The sequence below is a fragment of the Syngnathus acus genome, chromosome 19 (genome assembly GCF_901709675.1).
Source record: "Syngnathus acus chromosome 19, fSynAcu1.2, whole genome shotgun sequence".
In the NCBI taxonomy this organism is placed as follows: domain Eukaryota; kingdom Metazoa; phylum Chordata; class Actinopteri; order Syngnathiformes; family Syngnathidae; genus Syngnathus; species Syngnathus acus.
In genome coordinates this window covers 7670355-7691091 of record NC_051103.1, presented here as the reverse complement: position 1 = coordinate 7691091, position 20737 = coordinate 7670355, and the positions used below count along the sequence as shown (strand labels likewise).

Sequence of the window (20737 nt, the reverse complement as noted above, 5' to 3'; positions counted from 1 at the left end):
ATTAAAAGTTTGAAAGACAGTCCTCGAAAATGGGCGGGCGAGAGGGACACACTTTGGATTCAGCTCATTTTTGGTGCTTGTGCTTAAATGCGTCAACCTTTCTTTTTTTTTTTTTTTTTTTTTCGGAATTGCGTGAACTGGAAACACTTCATTAGCATAACAGGAGGTTCAAAAAAGTGAACCTCGAAAATAATGAGAAACAATAGCAAAGAAACAACTGTAAAACTGGAACACATGAAGGAAAAATTAGTGTAATCATTAGAGCGTGTTCCGAACTACATCAAAAAAATTGTCAATAACTCATATTTGAATTCGGGAGTTCGTTAAAATAGTGCTGAAAAGCTCAAAAGTGTGAGCTATAAAAAGAAAAAACAGGTTCCGTCTATCTTACGCAACAGTATTACATTACTGTAAACAGAAATACAGGATAAACTTCCATTGCATTGATTGTTGCGTTGATGCCGCCACCTAGTGGATATTTACGGAACATACAAATACTTTGAATAAATGCGTCAATTTGGGCACATCCAGCGTCACGCCACGATGCAAATGTTTTGGGATTGGTGAAAACTAATCTTAGTTGAAATATCAGACAACCGATATTTTGAACGGCTGTGGGTGACCAGTCCAAAGTGTGTATGATGAGCTCCAGCTCATCCATGGCCATAATGAGTACCATAAAAAGATTTGGAGGGATTTCAGTCAGAAGATCAATACTAGATTAAAATCTACAAGATAAAATCAAGCATCTGCTTTCTTGTAAAATGATCCTAATCTGCAACATTTTATTCTACGGTTTTTATTCTATGAGAAATTCGAATGTACATTGTACATGTGTGACAATGACAATAAAGATCTATTCTATTCTAATGCAGTATGAGATTGTAGGAGAAAGTAGGATAGTTTCTGAAAAGCACAATTTTTTGAAATGTTGCATTTCATTTGTGTGCGAGAATGCTTGCGTGCCACTGAGTGCGCGACGTTGCTGTTTGTACAGAAACAAAAGAGGAGGGGAGCCCAAGCGGGGCATGACCAAAAGAAGTTCACGCCCTTTTCTGACATCTGAAATGAGAATTTTTTCTTTTTTTTTTTCTCTTCCCCCCCTACGCTCTGCTTGCTTGTGTTCTTTGCCTGTAGGCAGAGCGGAAGGAAGGAGCGCCTTGTTTACTGGCGCTTGTCGGCCGAGGCACCTCCGTATGCCATACCTGTCTGTCTATTTGTCGGGCATGAGACTATTAAAGCAGCGTCCTTGAGAGGTCAAAAAAAATAAAATAAAAAGCTGCTTGCTGCTGCCTAGTCACGAAGAGGACGGGAAAAGACTATTACCGGTGAGACGGACGGACGGACGGAGATGGAGCGGCTGTGCGGACCCGAGCTTCCCTTTTGGGTAAGTTTTCTGCATGGCTGCTCGCATGTCCGTCCACACACAGGAATGAGGAGTTCGGCTGCAACTTGGTGTGCATTTTTTAGTCTTGCATTCCTTCTCCATGCTGTATGACTTATGTGTTGCTGGCAGCCATTCAGGTCAGGAAGGAACAGAGCTAACTTTACTACTCGATCGCGATAAGCTTCGCTGCTGTCAGAGTGAATTACATAATGTGGTTTTGCACTATAAATGCAGCCTACTATGCTTTAATCCTCTCAACTCATTGATGCTTTGCTATCAATGACAGATGTTGTCTATTATTCATTTGTTATGCTGTATTTATTACGAACACACCTCGGGGCAATTTGGAGTGCTCTATCAGCCTACCGTGCATGTTTTTGGAATGCAGCCACGGGAAGAACATGCAAACTCCACATAGGTGTTTGAAAATGAGATCAGCACTGTCACTCATGGGGCAAAAAGTGCTGAAATGTGCATCCTCTGGGGTGCTGTGTTTGAGGGGCTTGGGTAAGGGTACAGATACTTTGGAAGGTCTTAGTGAGCTATTTAATCGGAGCCATCTCGATCCACATGGAGGTATTCCTTTGAAAAATGCACATGGCAGCCTGCCGGAGCTCGCCCCAAACCACCAATGACCCCTATCACGAGAGAGAGAAAAAAATCTCGGGTCTGATGACACAAAGATCAACCTTGAGCATGAATACTAGATGTCATGTTTGGTGGAGCTCTGTTGACCTCAGACATGTCCCTTTACAGTTCCGAGGTGCGGGGTTCGTTTCTGCTTTTCCTGTAATGTTCTTTTTTGGAAGTGATTCAAGTATTCTTATCGGTATTTGTTTGTGGTGTTTGCGGAAGGTGTTGTAGTCAGCCGCCCTACTTCAACTCCCGATGGGTATTTGTCATAATACAGCTGAATATGCTGTTTTCTTCTTGCATACTTTTCAATTACAGAATTGAAACGGAAAGGGAAGAAGCTAAATGAAGAAGCGAGAATAGACTTTTTGTCAGGAGGTTTCCCATCAAATACGTGTTGTTTAAGCTTTGTGAAGTGTCATACTGCTAAAGCATGACGAAGCAGTTTTACATACAGAAGGTAACTCAATGGGATTCATATCATTAGAAATACAACATTTAAAAGCATTTATAAAAATGAACTATAGACATTTGAAAACATAAGCTTACCAAAATACATTGCAAGAATTTCTTTTTCCGGAAAATGAATTTTACAAATGCTTTTAAATTAGCAATGTCTCGGTAGCAAAACCATGGCGGGCATTCAAGTCTAAAAAAAAAAAATATATTCAAGTGTTGTCCCACAGTTGCTGACTTTCTTGTAACTTTTTTTTTTTTAGCCTTTTTTCCCCAGACTCTTTGTTTTTCAATGTAACCTGAATATTCCTTCTGTTAAAAATAAAAAAAATTTAAACGATATTATTTGCACAGCACTATCAGTAAAACGTTGGCAGGCTGATCTGGGAGATTCCTAAAGTGGATTCATGGAAGCCATAAGAGTTTGACTGTAAAAAGCCATAAAGTTCTACGATTTTTAGATCTACTTTTTTTACAACTACCAAGTAAACAAACATTTGGCGTGTTTTTATATTGGCCATAATTTAGACCGTTGAAAGTTCCATGTTGTAGCGTAAGAGAAAATGTCCAGCAAGCACTTCCTGTTCTCGTACATTTTTTACAGGTGTTTGCATTTCACTCCCTGCATTTGCTTAACAACTTTTTAGCGTAACAGGCAACAGATGGGGAGTCTGTTTCAATATTTGTTGTCAAGTTGCAGTGAACAAATCTATGATTAAATTCTTCATTGCTTGTTTAACTGAATGATGCATTTGGAGAATAAATTGGATATTTCTGGAAGTATTTGTTGGGATTAACATGATTTGTTGTTGATAAAAGACTGCTGGGAAAGCTTGCAGCACGCCCATGACCTAAGTTGAGGATAAATCAACTAAATTCTGCTTACCCATGCAAAGCAAAACAAGACAACCAACTAAAACACTCCTTATCCATTTGAACATCCTGAAATTGAAAGATTTGCTAGATTTTAGCACATTACAAATAATGCACTGAACTTAGAATAAACAGTTAACATAGGTTGTTTCAAAGTGGGACAACATTTAATAACCTGATATTCATTCATTCATTCATTCATTCATTCATTCATTCATTCATTCATTCATTCATTTGTTATTGTTTATATTTATGATTTTTATTTACATATGACATTAAAGTTTCAATACAATAAATAGAAGAAATGTGAAGAAATAATGTGCTTGCTTTTGTTTAAGTCCTTGATTGATTATTTGTTTGTTTTGGACAATGTAAAAAAAGAAAGAAAAAAAAAGACATGTTAAAAATCTTTTCTAACTTCAGTTTCTATACCTTTTGGGCATACATATAAAAAACGACATGTTAAAAAGCTTAAACTTGACTTTCTATACCTTTTGGGTGTATGTTGTCATTTTTTTTCTTTGTGTTGTATTGTCTGGGAAAAAAGATGAGATGAAAAACTCCAGACTCACTAGCTGGATTGATTACCTATCAGCCCATACATGCATGCCTGCCTCAGTCGATGGGAGTGTTGATATACGGAAAGTGAATGGAGGCTGCCAGCTGTGTTTATCTTAGTTCTATCTGTGGGTGGGCCCGGCCAGGCCCGGCCCGGCCGTGTGTGTGTTTGTAGGGAACCGTGATAACCAGCACGCATCTCTCTAGGATTCATGTTGAGTTTTCCTTCACCTCTGGTTTTTGCCTCCCTTTGTTATTGTTGAAAATATGGCTTTCACCCAATATGTTTAATATAAAGGAACCGATAAAGAATGTTTATCAGCAATGAATGAAGAATTTGGGGGGTTTGAAGAAAAAAAAAAAAGTTTAGCAGAAAAAATACTACCTCTGGTCTTGATCTTGTGTATTCTTTTTTTGTTGCCTATTTCTGCAGGTAGCCAATCAGACGCTCCACACAGATCAGCCCGACCTCCCTGTGTGTTTCCAGCTGAGCGTCCTGTCATGGGTCCCATGCATTTACCTATGGGCAGTCTCACCTATCTACATTTTCTACCTAAAGAAGAACAACAAAGGCTACATCATGATGTCCATCATGAACCGATTCAAAACGGTGAGTCACCAACAACAGCTGTGTTAGGAAATTCTAGCGGACAATTGGCCCTGATTGAAAATAAGATGAAGCCATCTGTGGACCCATTTGTGGGAACATGATCTCGCTTCATGTTCCCCACGCAGCCAATAACAATCTTTCTACCCGGAATACTATCAACGATAATTCAAACACTGCTCTTGTGCTTCACTGCAGCCTATTGATAGAATAAATGCAGCAGCAAAAAAATATCACCTTATTCCTATGCCCAATGATGCACACTTTGTGGGAATGCCAGTTCATGTAAACAAGTTTCACGTTGTTCGCGCTTATAAAACTGCAATCCTTCCTCATGTGAACTTCAAACAGCCACTGCAAATACTGAAACGATCTGCTTCAATATTTCCAATGTAATGAGCAAAACATCTTCCTCACCACGCGACAGTTTACTGCCAAACACTGTTCATAAAATCCCGGCAATTCTAATCATTTTAAAGGTTGACAAATACTAAAGTCTCCCACGCACATTTAAACAATAAAAGTATTGTGGCAGCACATGTACAATATCCAGGTGGGTGAATTCATGTGTGTTCCTCTCATTCCTGGGTTGAAAGTGGAATCCTTAGAGGCTCAAACCCCCTGGGTATGCCCATTAAAAACAATGTTCTCCTAGTAACAGATTCAACTTCTGCTTGTTAGTCCAACCACCAGCAGCGCAACAAGGTGTGCAAGACATTTTCCAATGCAATAAGGGCCAAATGATGTGGCGGGCCGTGTCTGGCCCCCAGGCCTTGGGTTTGACACCAGGGGCTTAGAGAAAAAAAAAGGGTTTAGAAAACTGTTCAAAAACAACAAGAAAAAGAACATTTGGAGTGTCCCTACCACATTTGTTGATTTTTGTTGCCCTCTCAGGTGTTTGGCTTGCTGTTATGGGTTGTTTGCTGGACAGATCTCTTCTACACATTTCATGAAACGCAGCAGGGAATGAGTCAGCCGCCCATTTTCTTTATCACTCCGCTCGTGCTGGGCATGACCATGGTAAGACAACACCATCTCATTTAAAACACGTACAATACTTGGTTGAAATATCAAGTGCACCTTTTGTAACTCTTTTTCTCTTAAGCCACATTTGTAAAGAACCACTGCAATGCAGACTCAGTTGCCATGGCATCAAATCAAACTACAAAAACGCATTCTGTAACAAATAAAGACAGATGAGGATTCAAGGAAGAACAAATATCAGATGAGGCGCGATGAGGAAAGTCACTGAGGGTGAAAATGACAATATTTATAAAGCATGTTGCTTTAAGTTAACGACCTGACACAAAACTAACGAATGTCACTCAGTTTGCAAATATGCTCCATCAGTACATCTGAGGATTAGTTGATATCACTGGCGTTGGGCCAACTCATCAGTCACAATTATATTTGCCTTTTAAAAAAAAAAAAAAAAAGCAAATGTCATTTTTCCTTTTTGAGCTAAAATGCTACTTTATTAATATTGCCCAAAATAAACGTGTGGGTGTTATTTTTACAAATTATTATTGTTACAAACGGCTTAGTCTCTCATTGGATGCAACGTGTGTTCATGCTTGAACGTTTTTGAAAAGGAACAAGGTTTTTGCCTGACACCAACAATATACTCTTAACAAGCAAATGACTCATACATACGTTCTTGCTGGAACTTTATTCCAATCAACTATGAATTGTATTTGTCTCGAATATGTCTCATTTTGGAGAGAAAGCTTTCAGTCTTACGACCTCAATCTTCCTTCTTCTATACAAGTGTTGTACTTGCAAGATTGCTGTTATTTCCTAAGTGCCCTCCCTCCTGTCAAAGAAATCATTTTGAATGGAGTCCTGCCAAGTCAGTCTCATGCCCTTAGCTAACCCTTCCATGAAAAAACATGACCTGGATAGGTGAGATTCTTCAACCCCACTATTTGTGTATTATTTTTCTCTAAGAAATGTTTTTAAGGTATGGTGTTAATCACAGTCAGATCAGGCGCTTTACCCTGGATGAACTTGGCTGTAATCGTAGGTCGTAAAAAAAAAGCAAAAGAATCTGAGTAGCTCATCTAACGCAGCCAGCGTGTAAGTGGACGGGAGCAGTCAGACGGTGGCTTACCTCACATGCCCTCAAATGTTGTCTCAGCTAATCTCAGTCAGTGTCTGTCTCTCCCTCCCTCCCTCCCCCATCTTGCTTGATATTCTTCTGGTTTCAGCTGCTGGCCACATTTTTGATCCAGTTTGAGAGGTTACGTGGGGTTCAGTCCTCAGGGATCCTCTTCATCTTCTGGTTCCTGTCTGTGCTGTGTGCCATTGTGCCTTTCCGCTCCAAGATCCTACTGGCGTCCAGCCAGGTGAGAATAGGCCTTTCACCTCAAGAGAAGAAAACGAATGTCAAAATTCCCACAGGAACATTCGTGCAACATTCAAACGGAAAACATCAACATACGTACAAAATACAAACATGCTGTTGAGTAGGTTGATTCTAAATTTGGCCACGTCCTGATGGTATCAGATCGCACCATTTTTTATTTCTATTCAATGTACCCCTTAATACATGTTTTTAATGCATGTCTTCCTTGGTCAAAGAAACCTTTGTCAATTATTATTTACTGACACACATACATGTTAAATAAGCTCATCCAGTCATTTATCCCAAGATAATACAATAAAAAAAGGAATAATAATCACAATGATAATAATAATAAATGATATTTAAAAGCTCTATTTTTAGTGCCCTTAAAAAAAAAAAGTGTTATGGGGTTGAATTGGACCCGGTAAATTTCCTGGATTTCGACAATATCACAACAAAAACCTTTTCTCTGCCTTGTCTTGGGGCTTAGTGGATGTTTTACACGGGTCAACCCAGGCCACAGCTAAGCAGAGAGGGAATACTAGGCTTGTTGTTTCTAGAGTTCCCAGAGCTGCAATTTACTGCAAATAATCCCTTGCATATACAAGTGTGTACTCAATCTTAAAACAGGAACATTTAACATTCTTACATAAGGCGTAGTACGACAACATGACAATGGGTTTAATACAAGACTCGAATTTGACCATATATGTTCATATGAGTGTGATTTAATATTCTCTAAATATATCAAAACTACTACAAAGCATCTTTGTTCCTTATTAGATGTCCAGATTAATCAGTCATCAAATTAATTGATGGCTATTTTGATAATCGGTTGAAGCCATTTTTTGCCTTAAAATTGTCCAAATGATCTGATTATGTTTTCTGATTCATGTTGTCCGTCATAAAAGCAGATTGATTGTTTGATCAAAATAAATGACATTTGCAAACATCTTATGAATATATGGGAGGAAAAAAAATCAATTTACCATATTTTCCAGTAAATTCTTTTCCTTCTATATTATGCATTTTATAGCTGGTGCGATTTATAGTCCGGAAAATATGGTAATCATTATATCAAGTCAAGGTATGAATAACCTGTAATATTTCGTCAAAGAAGCTACGAATCAATGAATGCAAGGTTTCAAGTTAATTTTTGACAAAGCTTACATGACAAATCGTGCTTGCTTCCGAAATGTGGGTGATTCATGTTCTGGTCTGTTGCTTGTTCTGAGAAGAATGTTAATGATCAAGTTCATCACGCCATTGATTGTTTTAGTCACAGCCTTTGGATTAAGAGTACCTGAGATCATTTGTGTCGTTCAAATATTTGGAGTCATGACTGGGTCTTAATGAAGCATTGTTCAAAAAGTGACCTCTGTTGAGGGCCCATCTCACAAAGGCATCCGAGTCATTCTTACGTGTGCTTGTGTCTTCTACGCAAATCTCAGGTTGAAGTCACCGACACGTTACGCTTCACCACTTTCTACTTCTATTTTGGCTTGGTGGTCTTGGAGCTGATCCTGTGCTGCTTCAATGAGAAACCACCGCTCTTTTCCAATGTTGTCACAGACCCCGTGAGTCATCACGTCACCTATGCTCTGCATGTTACAGCATGCTTGAATAATACATTCAAGTTCCTGAATGAAATGCTCACAGCCTGGAAAAGTCTCACTCAGACATTGATTGCTACTGATCGATCATCACACGGCCAAGATAGCATAGGAGTAACTTGAGGACAACTCAATGAGTGGCCATGCCAGAACCTAGACTTGAATTCAAAATATCAAATATAATGCTCGTACTTCTTCCACTCTTGTTATTTTTGTTTTTTTGTTCTGCCCAGAATGTCTGCCCTGAGTCCACAGCTGGGTTTCTATCAACCATAACATTTTGGTGGTTCACAAGGTTGGTTGCTATTTCTTAATGCAACATACCTGCATTCATGTCGCTAGCTGGGATTTTATTTGCATAATACAAAAAAAGGCACAGGACATTTATAGACCATATTTATTTGATTTAGTTGGGATCTGACTTGTTCCAGCACACCAGCTTCTTTGTTGTTTTCTGTAAGTCAGTCTCCCTTTCATATTGGACATTATATTAATCCAATTTCCAATGAAATCGGAGCCTGGAGTACAGAAATGGTGATTAGTAAGTTCCAGGAAATACAATTAAGCATTAGGCCAAGTAAACCCAAGGGGTGCATTGTAATGCCTTTTCCAATGGAAGAAAAATTGCAACGGTGAACTTGCTCGAGAAATATTTTGTAGTTAGATATTGCTTTGCTTTTCTCAGTCTGGCCGTGAAAGGATTCAAAATGCCTCTTGAGGCCAAGGACCTCTGGTCTCTGAACCAGCGTGACAGCTCAAAGGCAATGGTGCCAAAACTCCTCAAAGAATGGGAAAAGGAGCAAGCCAAAAGCAAGAGGTACTTTCCTTATTCACCAAATATGTTATCCGATTAATTGTGACACCTCTATACCATGGCCTTAAATGAGATTACTTGGGTCGCCGGTACTGTAAATGCAGCATACCATTCTAAAACGTGACTCTGGAATTGTCATTTAAATCACTTGGATTCATTTTCATTTTTACCATTTCTGAAATGTCTTTCCAGTAAACAGAATCTATCCAATGACGTTGTCTACTCCAAGCCGCCACCATCCGCCAACAACCACATAGGAGGCGAAAATGGAACTAGCCCAGAAGAAGTTGAAGTCCTGCTATCCAATCCGAAATCTGTACCCCGTCGGCCATCGTTTTTACGTTCGCTCGTCAGAGCTTTTGGACCCTACTTCCTAATTGGTTCAGCTTACAAGCTCCTGCAGGATGTCATTACGTTTGTGAACCCCCAGCTCCTCAGGTGAAGGAAAAATAACGACTGTTTGTAGTTGTACTGCAGTAAACCCTCACACATTTGACTTTCCAGCTAAATTGGATTTCTTTGTTCCAGAATGTTGATCTCCTTCATAAAGCAAAAAGGTGTCCCTGACTGGTGGGGCTACTCGCTGGCCTTCCTCATGTTCTTCACAGCTTTTTTGCAAACTCTCATCCTGCACCAGCACTTTCAATATTGCTTCATCACCGGCATGCATGTCCGCACAGCGCTCATTGGCGCTATCTACAGAAAGGTATATCTCTTCCTTCTTTGCTGTCATTTTGTAGCATTGTGTTGATTTGCGGTTGTTTGTGTGCAGTCGTTGGTCATAACTAACGCCGCCAAACGCTCATCTACGGTGGGAGAGGTGGTTAACCTGATGTCTGTGGATGCTCAGAGGTTCGTGGACCTCACCACTTTCCTCAACATGCTGTGGTCTGCTCCTCTTCAAATAATGCTGGCACTATATTTCCTCTGGCAGGTTGGTTTGTCCAGTTTGTTTTTATATCCTATTTATTTTTGCCAAAGCAAAATGTTCCTTTGAATATAAGTTGTTTTTTTCCACATCAATGCTTACGCCTAGCAACCCCCTTTTTTTGATGATTCTTATTTTTGCTTGCAGAATCTGGGCCCCTCTGTTCTGGCTGGAGTTGCTGTTATGATCCTGCTAATCCCATTTAATGCTGTCATAGCTATGAAGAGCCGTGCCTACCAGGTATTGACGGGCACTTCTTAAAAAACATTTCGTCATGTAATTCTGCCCTTGTCGTTTTCTTAGCACAAACTGACTTCATATTTTGTTCATGATAACCATCTGTACATCAATGAATAGCCACTGTAGTCATTTTGTGATGGTATTTCTTTTGCATTCATTCAGGTGGAGCAAATGCAGCATAAAGATAGTCGTATTAAACTCATGAATGAGATCCTTAATGGCATCAAAGTACTAAAGCTGTACGCCTGGGAGAATTCTTTCAAGGAAAAGGTGCTGGCCATCCGGCAAAAAGAGCTCAATGTGCTGAAGAAGGCGGCCTACTTGGGAGCATTGTCCACCATGGCTTGGACCAGTGCACCATTTTTGGTATGCCTTGGTTTTCGTATTTCATCTAACCCTAGATAATAATCACAGTTACGGTCTGTTGGTTAGTCGCTCATTCGCAGCCTCTCTGACGTAACCATTAACTAAGTAAAAGCCTGAAGTATAAAAAAAAATAAATACTGGTCAGGCTTGTATTTTGTTTTCTTCAACCAGGTAACATCTGTTTGAAATGACCTTTCTGACAAAGGGACATCAAAACAGATCTCGTGTGTTCATTTGTATCAACAAATAGTGATATCAGCCGAATTATGTTTTGAATAAGTTAATATTTACACAGTGCCGCTCAGGAGAGATGTAGTAAGCAAATCGTGCCGTGCCAAATTCAAATCTGTCCTTTCACGTTCTAGAAATATGCAAAATATGCAAAAATAAAAAAACATTGAAGCCAAGCAATATAGAAAATGGTGCTAAAATGGTTCGGATTGCTTGTGTATCCCGTTTAAATGATCAAATCACCAGCTGTGTATTGGTTTATGTCGACAGCAAAGTGTTATTTCAGATTTGTTGATGTGTCCTCAGGTTGCACTGACAACATTTGCCGTGTATGTGACGGTGGATAAGAACAACATCCTGGATGCGGAGAAGGCCTTTGTGTCACTCGCTCTCTTTAATATTCTGCGTTTCCCTCTCAACATGCTTCCCCAAGTCATAAGCAGCCTTGTACAGGTGGGCGTTAGGACAGAGGCACTTTTGCATCATTCTGCTTATTCCAACAACAAAATGGTGGCTTTCAGTTTACACTTGTGTTTATTCTGCATTCCAGACAAGCGTGTCACTGAAGCGAATCCAGAATTTCTTGAGTCACGATGAGCTGGATCCAAATTCAGTGGACAGAAAGAACACAGCATCAGGCAAGAGCAAAAAGTGTCTATGTGTGAAAAGACTTGAGCTAAAAAGATGACTCGTGCCTAAGAATGCATGGTCATTGTTGTTCAGCAATTGATTGCGTAAGATGGCAATTTCCCCTGCCTTTGTGTAGAGTCACTATTTCCCGTTTACAACTTTCACCCAGTGATTATTCATGTCTTCGTCACCGCTCAAAATTGGTCAATACATTTCTTTTTTTTGCTTAACAGATTTTTCAGTCAGTGTCGTCAATGGAAAATTCACCTGGGCTAAAGAAGATTCTCCGGTTCTCCGCGAGTATGTCACATCGAGCGTTTGATTTTCTTTTCATGCTTCCAGAGTTAGCGGTGTGACTTATTGACGGTGTTCTTTTAGCATTAACGTGTTGGTGCCCCAAGGCTCCCTGCTGGCAGTGGTGGGCCATGTCGGCTGTGGGAAGTCCTCGCTCATTTCTGCCCTGCTGGGTGAAATGGAGAAACTTGAAGGAGATGTTTCTATTCGGGTATGCCTTTATCACTTCATCTTGTTTTGCCACCACCATTAATGCTAGCGGGGGTGTCAAACTTATTTTTGACACGGACATAGTTTGCCATTCAAATTGTCAACCCAACGTCTCATATTGTATATATAGTATGGGCTACACAGCAAACGGATGAATAACTAGTTTTGAAAACAAAGACTAATAAAAACGGTTCAAATATCTAAAAAGGAAATATTGAAATCAAATCTTTAAAAATCAAATCTTGAAATCAAATATTCAAAAATAAAAATGAATGGTAATAAAAATCTCGCTCACAATATCTCTATTTTTAAAAGTCAAACCAGATTGAAATTTTGGAATTGGCATAAATTTGTCTTCGCTGGCCAGCTGAAATGATGTAGCGGGCCGTATCTGGCCCCCGGGCCTTGACTTTGACACCTGTGCATGAGCCATTTTTGCAACATACTAATGTGTGTGTGTCTGTCAGGGATCAGTGGCATACGTTCCTCAGCAGGCCTGGATCCAAAACGCCACGCTGCGTGATAACATCCTGTTTGGGAATGCGTACAATGAACAGAAGTACGGCTGCGTTCTGGAGGCCTGCGCTTTAACCCCTGACCTGGAAGTTTTGCCTGGAGGAGACATGACGGAAATAGGCGAAAAGGTATTTCCTTTTGGGCTTAACTGAGAAACGTTTTGTAGCTTTATGGCCAAGGGGATCAAAATAAATGTTACCCGTTGATATCGCAGGGCATTAACCTCTCGGGAGGCCAGAGACAGAGAGTCGGCCTTGCCCGAGCTCTTTATAGTGATGCAGATGTCTACCTGCTGGATGACCCGCTGTCTGCTGTGGACGCCCATGTGTCCAAACATATATTTGACAACCTCATAGGTCCAGAAGGAGCACTCAAGGGCAAGGTTTGTTATTCCCAGAAGTGGTATGGAAGGTCCCGATTTGCGCTGATTCTTTTCCTTGTTATTTGACCCCAGACGCGTATTTTGGTGACACATGGCATTAGTTACCTGCCCCAGGTGGACAATATAATGGTGATGGTGGACGGAAGAGTGTCTGAGATGGGCTCATATCAGGAGCTGCTCAAGCAGAATGGAGCATTTGCTGAGTTTCTCAGGAACTACGCTCTGGAGGACATAATAGAGGATGAGGCCCCAGGTAGAATTGAAGATATCAAATTGGCAAACCATCAGCTGATATTGCTTGCAATGATCATGTGTCATGTTTTTGCAGAAGAAATGATCAATGATGAGGATTTATTCCCTGAAGATACCCTTAGCAACCACATAGACATGGTGGATACTGAACCAGGAATCAATGAAGCAAAAAGAAAATTCATAAGGTATGACCTAACCATTTGACAAGGAAGTTTAGTCTTGTGCACCCTTCTGTCTACGACTGTCATCGTTTCTTTTCACTGAAGGCAAATCAGCATCATCTCAGCAGATGGTGAGACCCCGAGATCTCGCTCAGTGAGGAGACATGGCTGCAGTCAGAGGAAGCACCCAGAGCCACAAGAAAAGAAGCAGCCACAAGAAATGGAGAAACTCATCCAGGCAGAGACTACAGAAACAGGCAGGGTTAGTTAGCCGAAACATTTGACACACAGCAATTTCTGTAACAAAATCAGTCATCCCATCGTCACTTGCATTGTTCAGGTGAAACTAAAGGTCTACCTGGAATACGCTAAGGCAGTGGGACTGCTGCTATCTGTGCTGATCTGCATTTTGTATGGCTGCCAGAGTGCAGCTGCAATCGGAGCAAATATTTGGCTCAGTGAGTGGACCAATGATGCCTTGAAAAATCACACTGAGGACAATGTGAATATGAGGGTGGGTGTGTATGCAGCGCTAGGCATCACACAAGGTAAGAAACTTGACTGTGTATGTGGTTGACATTTATTTTACATGAATTACAAAAAGGAGGAGGTGGAATGTGTTTGTTTGATTGGCACGCGGATCTTTAAATATACTAGGGATGCAATTTGAAAAATGACATGACACTGATTTATGCAAATTCTTTTCCCGTCTTGACCCTCAAACTACGGTTGGTGGACCACAGTGGGTCCACCGACCCCAGTTTGAAAACCACTGTTTGAAGCAACATCAACACATTTTTTTCTGGTCTCCTTTTCTGTGGTGCCATCACAAACTAGTGGAGAAAATGCATGTTCAATCTTATTCATTTGCCTTTATGATTGGTTTGATGCATTTGTGTGTAGAGAGCATTAAGGCTGTGAATGTTATGCATACATTTGTCTAATGTAGGGCCCGACTGATGAATAGGATTTTTACATTCATGCATTTGAACCAATTTACAATTGGACACCAGCAAATCAGTATTTATTGCACATAAATCGATACAATGTGTCCTTCAATATAGTAGATAATAAAATGTGTTGAAGTCATTGGTGAGTATTGCAAGTTTTCAAATGAATAAGTAAATATCACAAGAATGTGTTCATTACGACACACATTCAACGATTGGTAACAGAAATAGACATGACAAAGAAATTCTGCATATAATTTTTTATTTTGACTAAAACTCAGCCTCCAAAAATCCGTATCGGTCGGGCCCTCGTCTAAATCTTGACCTTTCCAACCTTGCACTACAGGCATGCGATTTTCCAATTGACAACAACCCCCCTTTTTTTTTTTTTTTTTTCTGAAATCAATCTCAGGTGTCCTGGTCATGATCTCTTCCTTTACATTAGCCATGGGAAATATTGGGGCAGCGAGGAAGCTGCACCATAACCTGCTGGCCAACAAACTTCACACAGTGCAGTCTTTTTATGACACCACTCCCATAGGACGCATCCTCAACCGTTTCTCCAAAGACATCTTCGTTATAGATGAGAGCCTGCCTTCCACTGTGCTCATGTTCCTGTTCACTTTTTTTGTTTCTCTCTCCACCATGATTGTTATCATTTCCAGCACGCCTATATTTGCCGTTGTCATAGCACCCCTGGCTTTCGTATACATCTTTGTCCAGGTATTCCGGAAAGCAACGCATGCCGTTTGTGCACGTTTGCAGTTGTCGTAACACTCTAGTGTTTGCAACTTTTTTCTCCTACCCATGCTGACCATTGCTACTTTTCAGCATTCTGCTTTCCTGTCACGCCCACATTCTTCTCCAAGACTCTTAAACACAGAAAGAGATCATCTGTAGAACTATGGCTCCCTGTAGTGGTGGAGTTGTGCTTTTAAAGTCTTTGAGGGATTATGTAAGGACAGTATTATTTCCAGCCGCATCACTACAGAATGACAAGAATGCGGTTATGATAATTTTGTTTTTTTTTCCCCAATTAGTTTTATTGATCATTTGAGAAAAAGCAAAATGATCTTGCTTTTTGCAAAACAATAGGTGCATTCCAGCCACACGTCTGATTTAGTTTGTAAGTGGCAATCCATTAACGCAGTTGTTGCCCCCCCCCCCCCCCCCCTTCCCTGCTTACCCCCTTCTCGCAGGTGTGCTGTTGTTGGTTAACTCGCTGTTGTCCCAGACCTACAGTATGATACTGGCAGCCAAGCTCATGCACCGCAACCTGCTCCAGGGGGTTCTGCGAGCTCCTCAGGCCTTCTTTGAGAGCAACCCGGTCGGGCGCTTATTAAACCGCTTCAGCAAAGACATGGATGCCATAGACTCTCAGATCCCACATCAAATTGACATATGGATGCGCACTTTCTGGTACACACTGAATGTGCTGCTCATATGCTCTGCCCTCACCCCCATGTTCCTCATAGCCATAGCCCCGTTAACAGTGTTCTATTGCTGGGTTCAGGTAAATAGTCAACAAGTCTGTTACATGCATGTCTGATCGTGATGACAATATGTGCTGTCGACCGTAGCTAGTGTCGTAGTCGAGACCGAGAGTCATTTCAGTTACTATGATGATAGCACAATATGAAAGCTCTGGTGACAGAAAACAAATGGACATTTTTGGAATTGACATTTGAATGCGCAATATGCCACGGAAAATGATGCGGTGGGCCGTATCTGGCCCCCGGGCCTTGGGTTTGACACCTAAGTGCTGAGACTATAAGTCACTGAGCTTCTTCATACTGTGTGTAAATCGGTGCACAGTCAACCATGAATGATATTTGTGGAGTGCCCCAGACTGCCTCCTCTATATATCACAGCATGAAACGAAAGCTTTTAGAAGAATCTTTCAATTCACACTTTGACCTACATCTCGAAAGAGGATGTTCCTTCTCTGATCCTGTTAGTTGGTCTTAGCTTATTTGTCATTAAGTCTGCATCAAGCAGGCATCAAAAGTAGTCTCATTAAATCATGTACCTCGGAAAGATTATTCCTGCCACTGGAGCAGCTTTTAAATGATAGCTGTGCTATTGGATCCAATTGAATGATATTATTACTGGGAAAAACGTTGCTTCTTGATGAATTCTATTTTTTTCGGTCAAGCTAGATTTTGAAGAAGACTGTGGGTAATTGTAATTATTTGCTGTCCTTTAATTTAGTACTAACATTCTTGATCATCTTTGGGACTGTTATATTTTCCCTGCATGGCCTATATATGTGTTTTGTGGATGTCAATCATAACCAAACTACTGACTAATCAAGAATAATAACAGTACTAACACGAAGAGCACGTTTCAATTAGGGTGCGACTTCCCTCTTGTAATTGTTGGAAAAAAAATAACAAACCACCTGCAGCTCAAGCCTGATATTTACATGCAGTACAGACTAAAAATATTAACTAAGCTTTAGAGAGCTTAGCGAGACTTTACATGTTGACTGAACTCTCAGAGGCTCATACCAAGCGTTTTTTATTTGTTGTAATATCTGACACTCGTTGCAGGTGATTTGTCAGCACAGTCTGAATATTGTGTATGATTGTTGAAGTATGTATGTGTACCATGTATTTTTATAGTGGGTGATGAGAAATTGCTTGTAACTTCATGTTTGTTTTCCTCCCCTCACTGCCTCTAGAGATTTTATGTCGCCACATCTCGGCAGCTGAAGCGTCTGGAGTCTGTCAGCCGCTCGCCCATTTATTCCCATTTCTCCGAGACCATCACTGGCTCGAGCGTTATCCGAGCCTTTGGCAGACACTCCGCTTTTGTTTGCATGAGTGATATGAAAGTGGATGAGAACCAAAAGAGTTACTACCCCGGTATAGTGTCCAATAGGTACGCACTGTGCCTTGTTTCCAGCGGTTTACAAAAAGTGGAAGGACAACAGTAAATGTTTTTTTATCCTATGTCATGCAGGTGGCTGGGCGTACGCATCGAATTCATCGGGAACTGCATCGTGTTGTTTGCTGCTCTATTTGCTGTGACTGGAAAGAATGATCTTAGCCCTGGCCTGGTGGGGCTTTCAGTGTCTTATGCTTTACAGGTACGCTACATGTTAAGACACCAAAAATGTTTTCCTGAATTTCTCAGTTGTGCCTGGTCTGACTCTTATGAAATTATTTTCGCTATATGGATCATTTTCTTGAGTGATTAAAACAACACAGGACAAGACTTGACTAGCTCGCATACATTATTCTCAGTAAGTTGGATTGATGTGTTTTCTTGTGTTGGCAGGTGACCATGTCTCTTAACTGGATGGTGCGAATGACTTCTGATTTAGAGAACAACATTGTGGCTGTAGAACGAGTGAAGGAATACTCGGAGACCGAGACGGAGGTACAGCATGGAGGACTTTTTAAGAAGCTTCGAAGAAATTTAAAATGATCTTATTCATGCTAAACGCATCTTGCTTCTTTCCCGATAAAAGCTTTTGTGCTCCATTAACACGATGCTGTTAAAAAGTAGAAATTTACAAGTCATTCCTAAATTCTTGTCCTCCTACCGACTCACATTGTCTCACAGCAACGACAACAAAATGAAATCCAGAAATGGCAAATGACATTAACAAGGATGTTTTGGTTTTGGAATGACATCAGGAAGCTTGTCAGAAGAAGAAATGTGACATTTAACAAAAAAAAAAGCAGGTTCTTCATTTGCTCTTTTTATATTCCCATGCAAAAGGCGCCCTGGGAAATCGAGGAGAAGAAACCCAATCCTGATTGGCCCATGCAGGGGAATGTGGACTTCCACAACTACAGTGTCCGATACCGAGAGGGACTGGATCTGGTTCTGAAAAACTTGACGTTGAGTGTGAAAGGAGGAGAGAAGGTAAGGGAATGGGAAGAAGGTGAAGAGCGCCTTTACTGATGACATTTTCTCCAGGTTGGTATTGTAGGTCGAACAGGAGCTGGCAAGTCATCAATGACGCTCTGCCTCTTCCGTTTGCTGGAAGCAGCTGAAGGCGAGATCTCCATTGACGATATTAAAATATCCGAGATAGGCCTGCATGACTTGAGGTCCAAGCTTACAATCATTCCACAGGTAGACAAAAACATCAGTTGGATTTTTTTTATTACTGCGCAATGGATGGCTGAATCATTTTTGTCCCAGGAGCCAGTCTTATTCTCTGGAACACTGAGGATGAACCTCGACCCTTTCGAGAAGTACAGCGATGACGAGGTGTGGAAAGTTCTGGAACATTCCCATTTGCGCAAGTTTGTGAGCAACCAGCCAGCAAAGCTGGAGATGGAGTGCTCGGAGGGAGGAGAGAACCTCAGGTAAGGAACTGACCATGATTCGCCAATAGCTCTCGATTAGAATGACTGAATGTGTTTTCTCAGCGTGGGCCAGAGGCAGCTGGTGTGTTTAGCTCGAGCTCTTCTGAGGAAGACACGGATCCTCGTACTGGATGAAGCGACTGCTGCTGTTGACTTAGAGACGGATGATCTTATCCAGTCTACTATCAGAACTCAGTTTGAAGACTGCACCGTCTTTACGATTGCACACAGACTCAACACAATTATGGATTATACAAGGTGAGAAATCTCGGAGTTCAAGAAAATTCAGCAGGATGATCTCCCATACTTGGTGTCCTTGCAGAGTGCTGGTGTTGGACAAGGGACAGATTGCAGAGTTTGATACGCCTTCAAATCTCATATCGCAGCGTGGAATCTTCTACGGAATGGCAAAAGATGCAGGACTGGTGTCGTAGAGCTGCAGCTCTTCATCGATAAAGACTTTTGAGGAGACTGTTGTCAGGTCACTTGATCATTTGGCACTGAGGGGTCGGCCGTGCCCTGTATGTCAGGAAAATAGCGCGCTAAAGAAGAAAAACGAGCTTTATTTGCTCCTCCGAATCTGACCGGAAGTGCCTTCAGCCAGGGTGGGAGAAACCAAGTGAATGTATCATTTCTCTAATGAGCTGTCTCTACTGCAACAAAACACCAGTTCACAACAAAGTGAGGCATTTTTAGGTTACTTTTTTTTTTAACCAGTGGATAAAAAAAATAAAAAATACGGTGCCACTGTACTGTCTGCAAAAACGTTTGTGACAAACCCACTTATATTTTTGTACTGTATCATTATTTAAGCTAGGGGTCTCAAAGTCCAGTCCTCGGGGGGGGGCGCATTCCTACATGTTTTCCAAGTTTCCCTGGTTCAACACACCCGATTCAAATGATCAGTTCATCCTCACGTTCTGCAGGAGCCTGATCCATTGAATCAGGTGTGTTTAACCAGGGAAACTTGGAAAACATGTAGGAATGCGGCCCCCCCCCCCCCCCCCCGAGGACTGGACTTTGAGACCCCTGATTTAAGCTGTTGTTGTTTTTTTCCAATGTTTTTTTTATGCAACTAGGGAAGCTTGTTCAGTTGATGTGATTCTTCTGTGAACCAAACGGATCTATAAAACTTGAATTATGTACTACCAAAATATTAAATATTATAATGCTTGTATTAAAAAAGGAAAATATGATTGTCATAGATGAATGCATTCATGTTTCATTTGTCTCCCATTTAGTGTTTTAACCCTTAATATTTGGGGTAACATAAATTGAAGTGTTGGGATACACATCCAGCCAATCACGTATTTTGTTGTCGTTGCGAGCAGACACACACAATTAAAAACTGGAAATTTGACAAACAGGAAAACGATGATGTAGTTATAGCAACGATCCACTAGTCGGCGCTATAATAGCATTTAATTGAAGACCTCACTAGCAATAAAGCTTTTTAAATCAAATATTCATACTCCACATGTTAGTTATCTATTAGGCCTGAAAACAATTGAAGGTGGCTTGTTATCAAACCATTTTTAAATGAGCAGAACATTATATCAAATGATACTTGTTTTTCCAAAGCTTGGGGGTCAGCTGTCAAAGTCAGCAATAATACAATAATATTTAATGTGCTCAATGAAAGAAATATATATGTATATATTCAGTGGAATATGGCTTGAAAGCAATCAATTGACTAATGGAGGCAGCATTTCGTGACAAGCCACCCTCAATCAATGTCGCTATGTGGGCTTATTACCAAACACAAATAACACACACACACACATCGGAAGGTTAGCACAAGCCAATGGTGGTCACATTCAACTATCTGTAGGCTATACAAGTACTTCAAATGTATATTTGACATGTTGTCCCTTGGGCTATTTGCCATTTGTCTCCCTTTGATTGACATTCAGCGAAACCAGTCCTGATTTTAACTTATAGCCTGAAGTTACGGCCTACCAACTTCA

The 20737-nt window shown here is 40.8% G+C and overlaps 1 protein-coding gene across 5 annotated transcripts; it reads left to right on the top strand.

Moving 5' to 3' along the window:
- The first annotated feature begins 1106 nt into the window (after positions 1-1106).
- Positions 1107-19491, top strand: abcc3 (ATP-binding cassette, sub-family C (CFTR/MRP), member 3). 5 transcript variants are annotated; one of them, XM_037278602.1, is made up of 31 exons: positions 1107-1224; positions 1298-1387; positions 4341-4517; positions 5409-5534; positions 6722-6859; positions 8310-8435; positions 8705-8766; positions 9157-9288; positions 9478-9723; positions 9814-9991; positions 10058-10219; positions 10361-10453; positions 10616-10819; positions 11357-11503; positions 11601-11688; positions 11914-11980; positions 12059-12185; positions 12652-12828; positions 12915-13082; positions 13155-13519; positions 13601-13757; positions 13836-14043; positions 14858-15168; positions 17129-17328; positions 17410-17536; positions 17728-17829; positions 18175-18321; positions 18376-18534; positions 18604-18770; positions 18834-19028; positions 19093-19491. In XM_037278602.1, exons 2-31 carry the CDS (start codon positions 1352-1354, stop codon positions 19202-19204), a joined length of 4704 nt encoding a protein of 1567 aa, XP_037134497.1. In that variant the 5' UTR covers positions 1107-1224; positions 1298-1351; the 3' UTR covers positions 19205-19491. The 5 variants fall into 5 exon arrangements, with proteins under 5 accessions (XP_037134497.1, XP_037134501.1, XP_037134500.1 ...); XM_037278605.1 differs by lacking the exon at positions 14858-15168 and adding an exon at positions 15645-15958 and having other exon boundaries at positions 1109-1387; positions 13155-13335; positions 13414-13519; XM_037278603.1 differs by lacking the exon at positions 14858-15168 and adding an exon at positions 15645-15958 and having other exon boundaries at positions 1110-1387; positions 13155-13335; positions 13411-13519.
- Positions 19492-20737: the final 1246 nt, after the last annotated feature.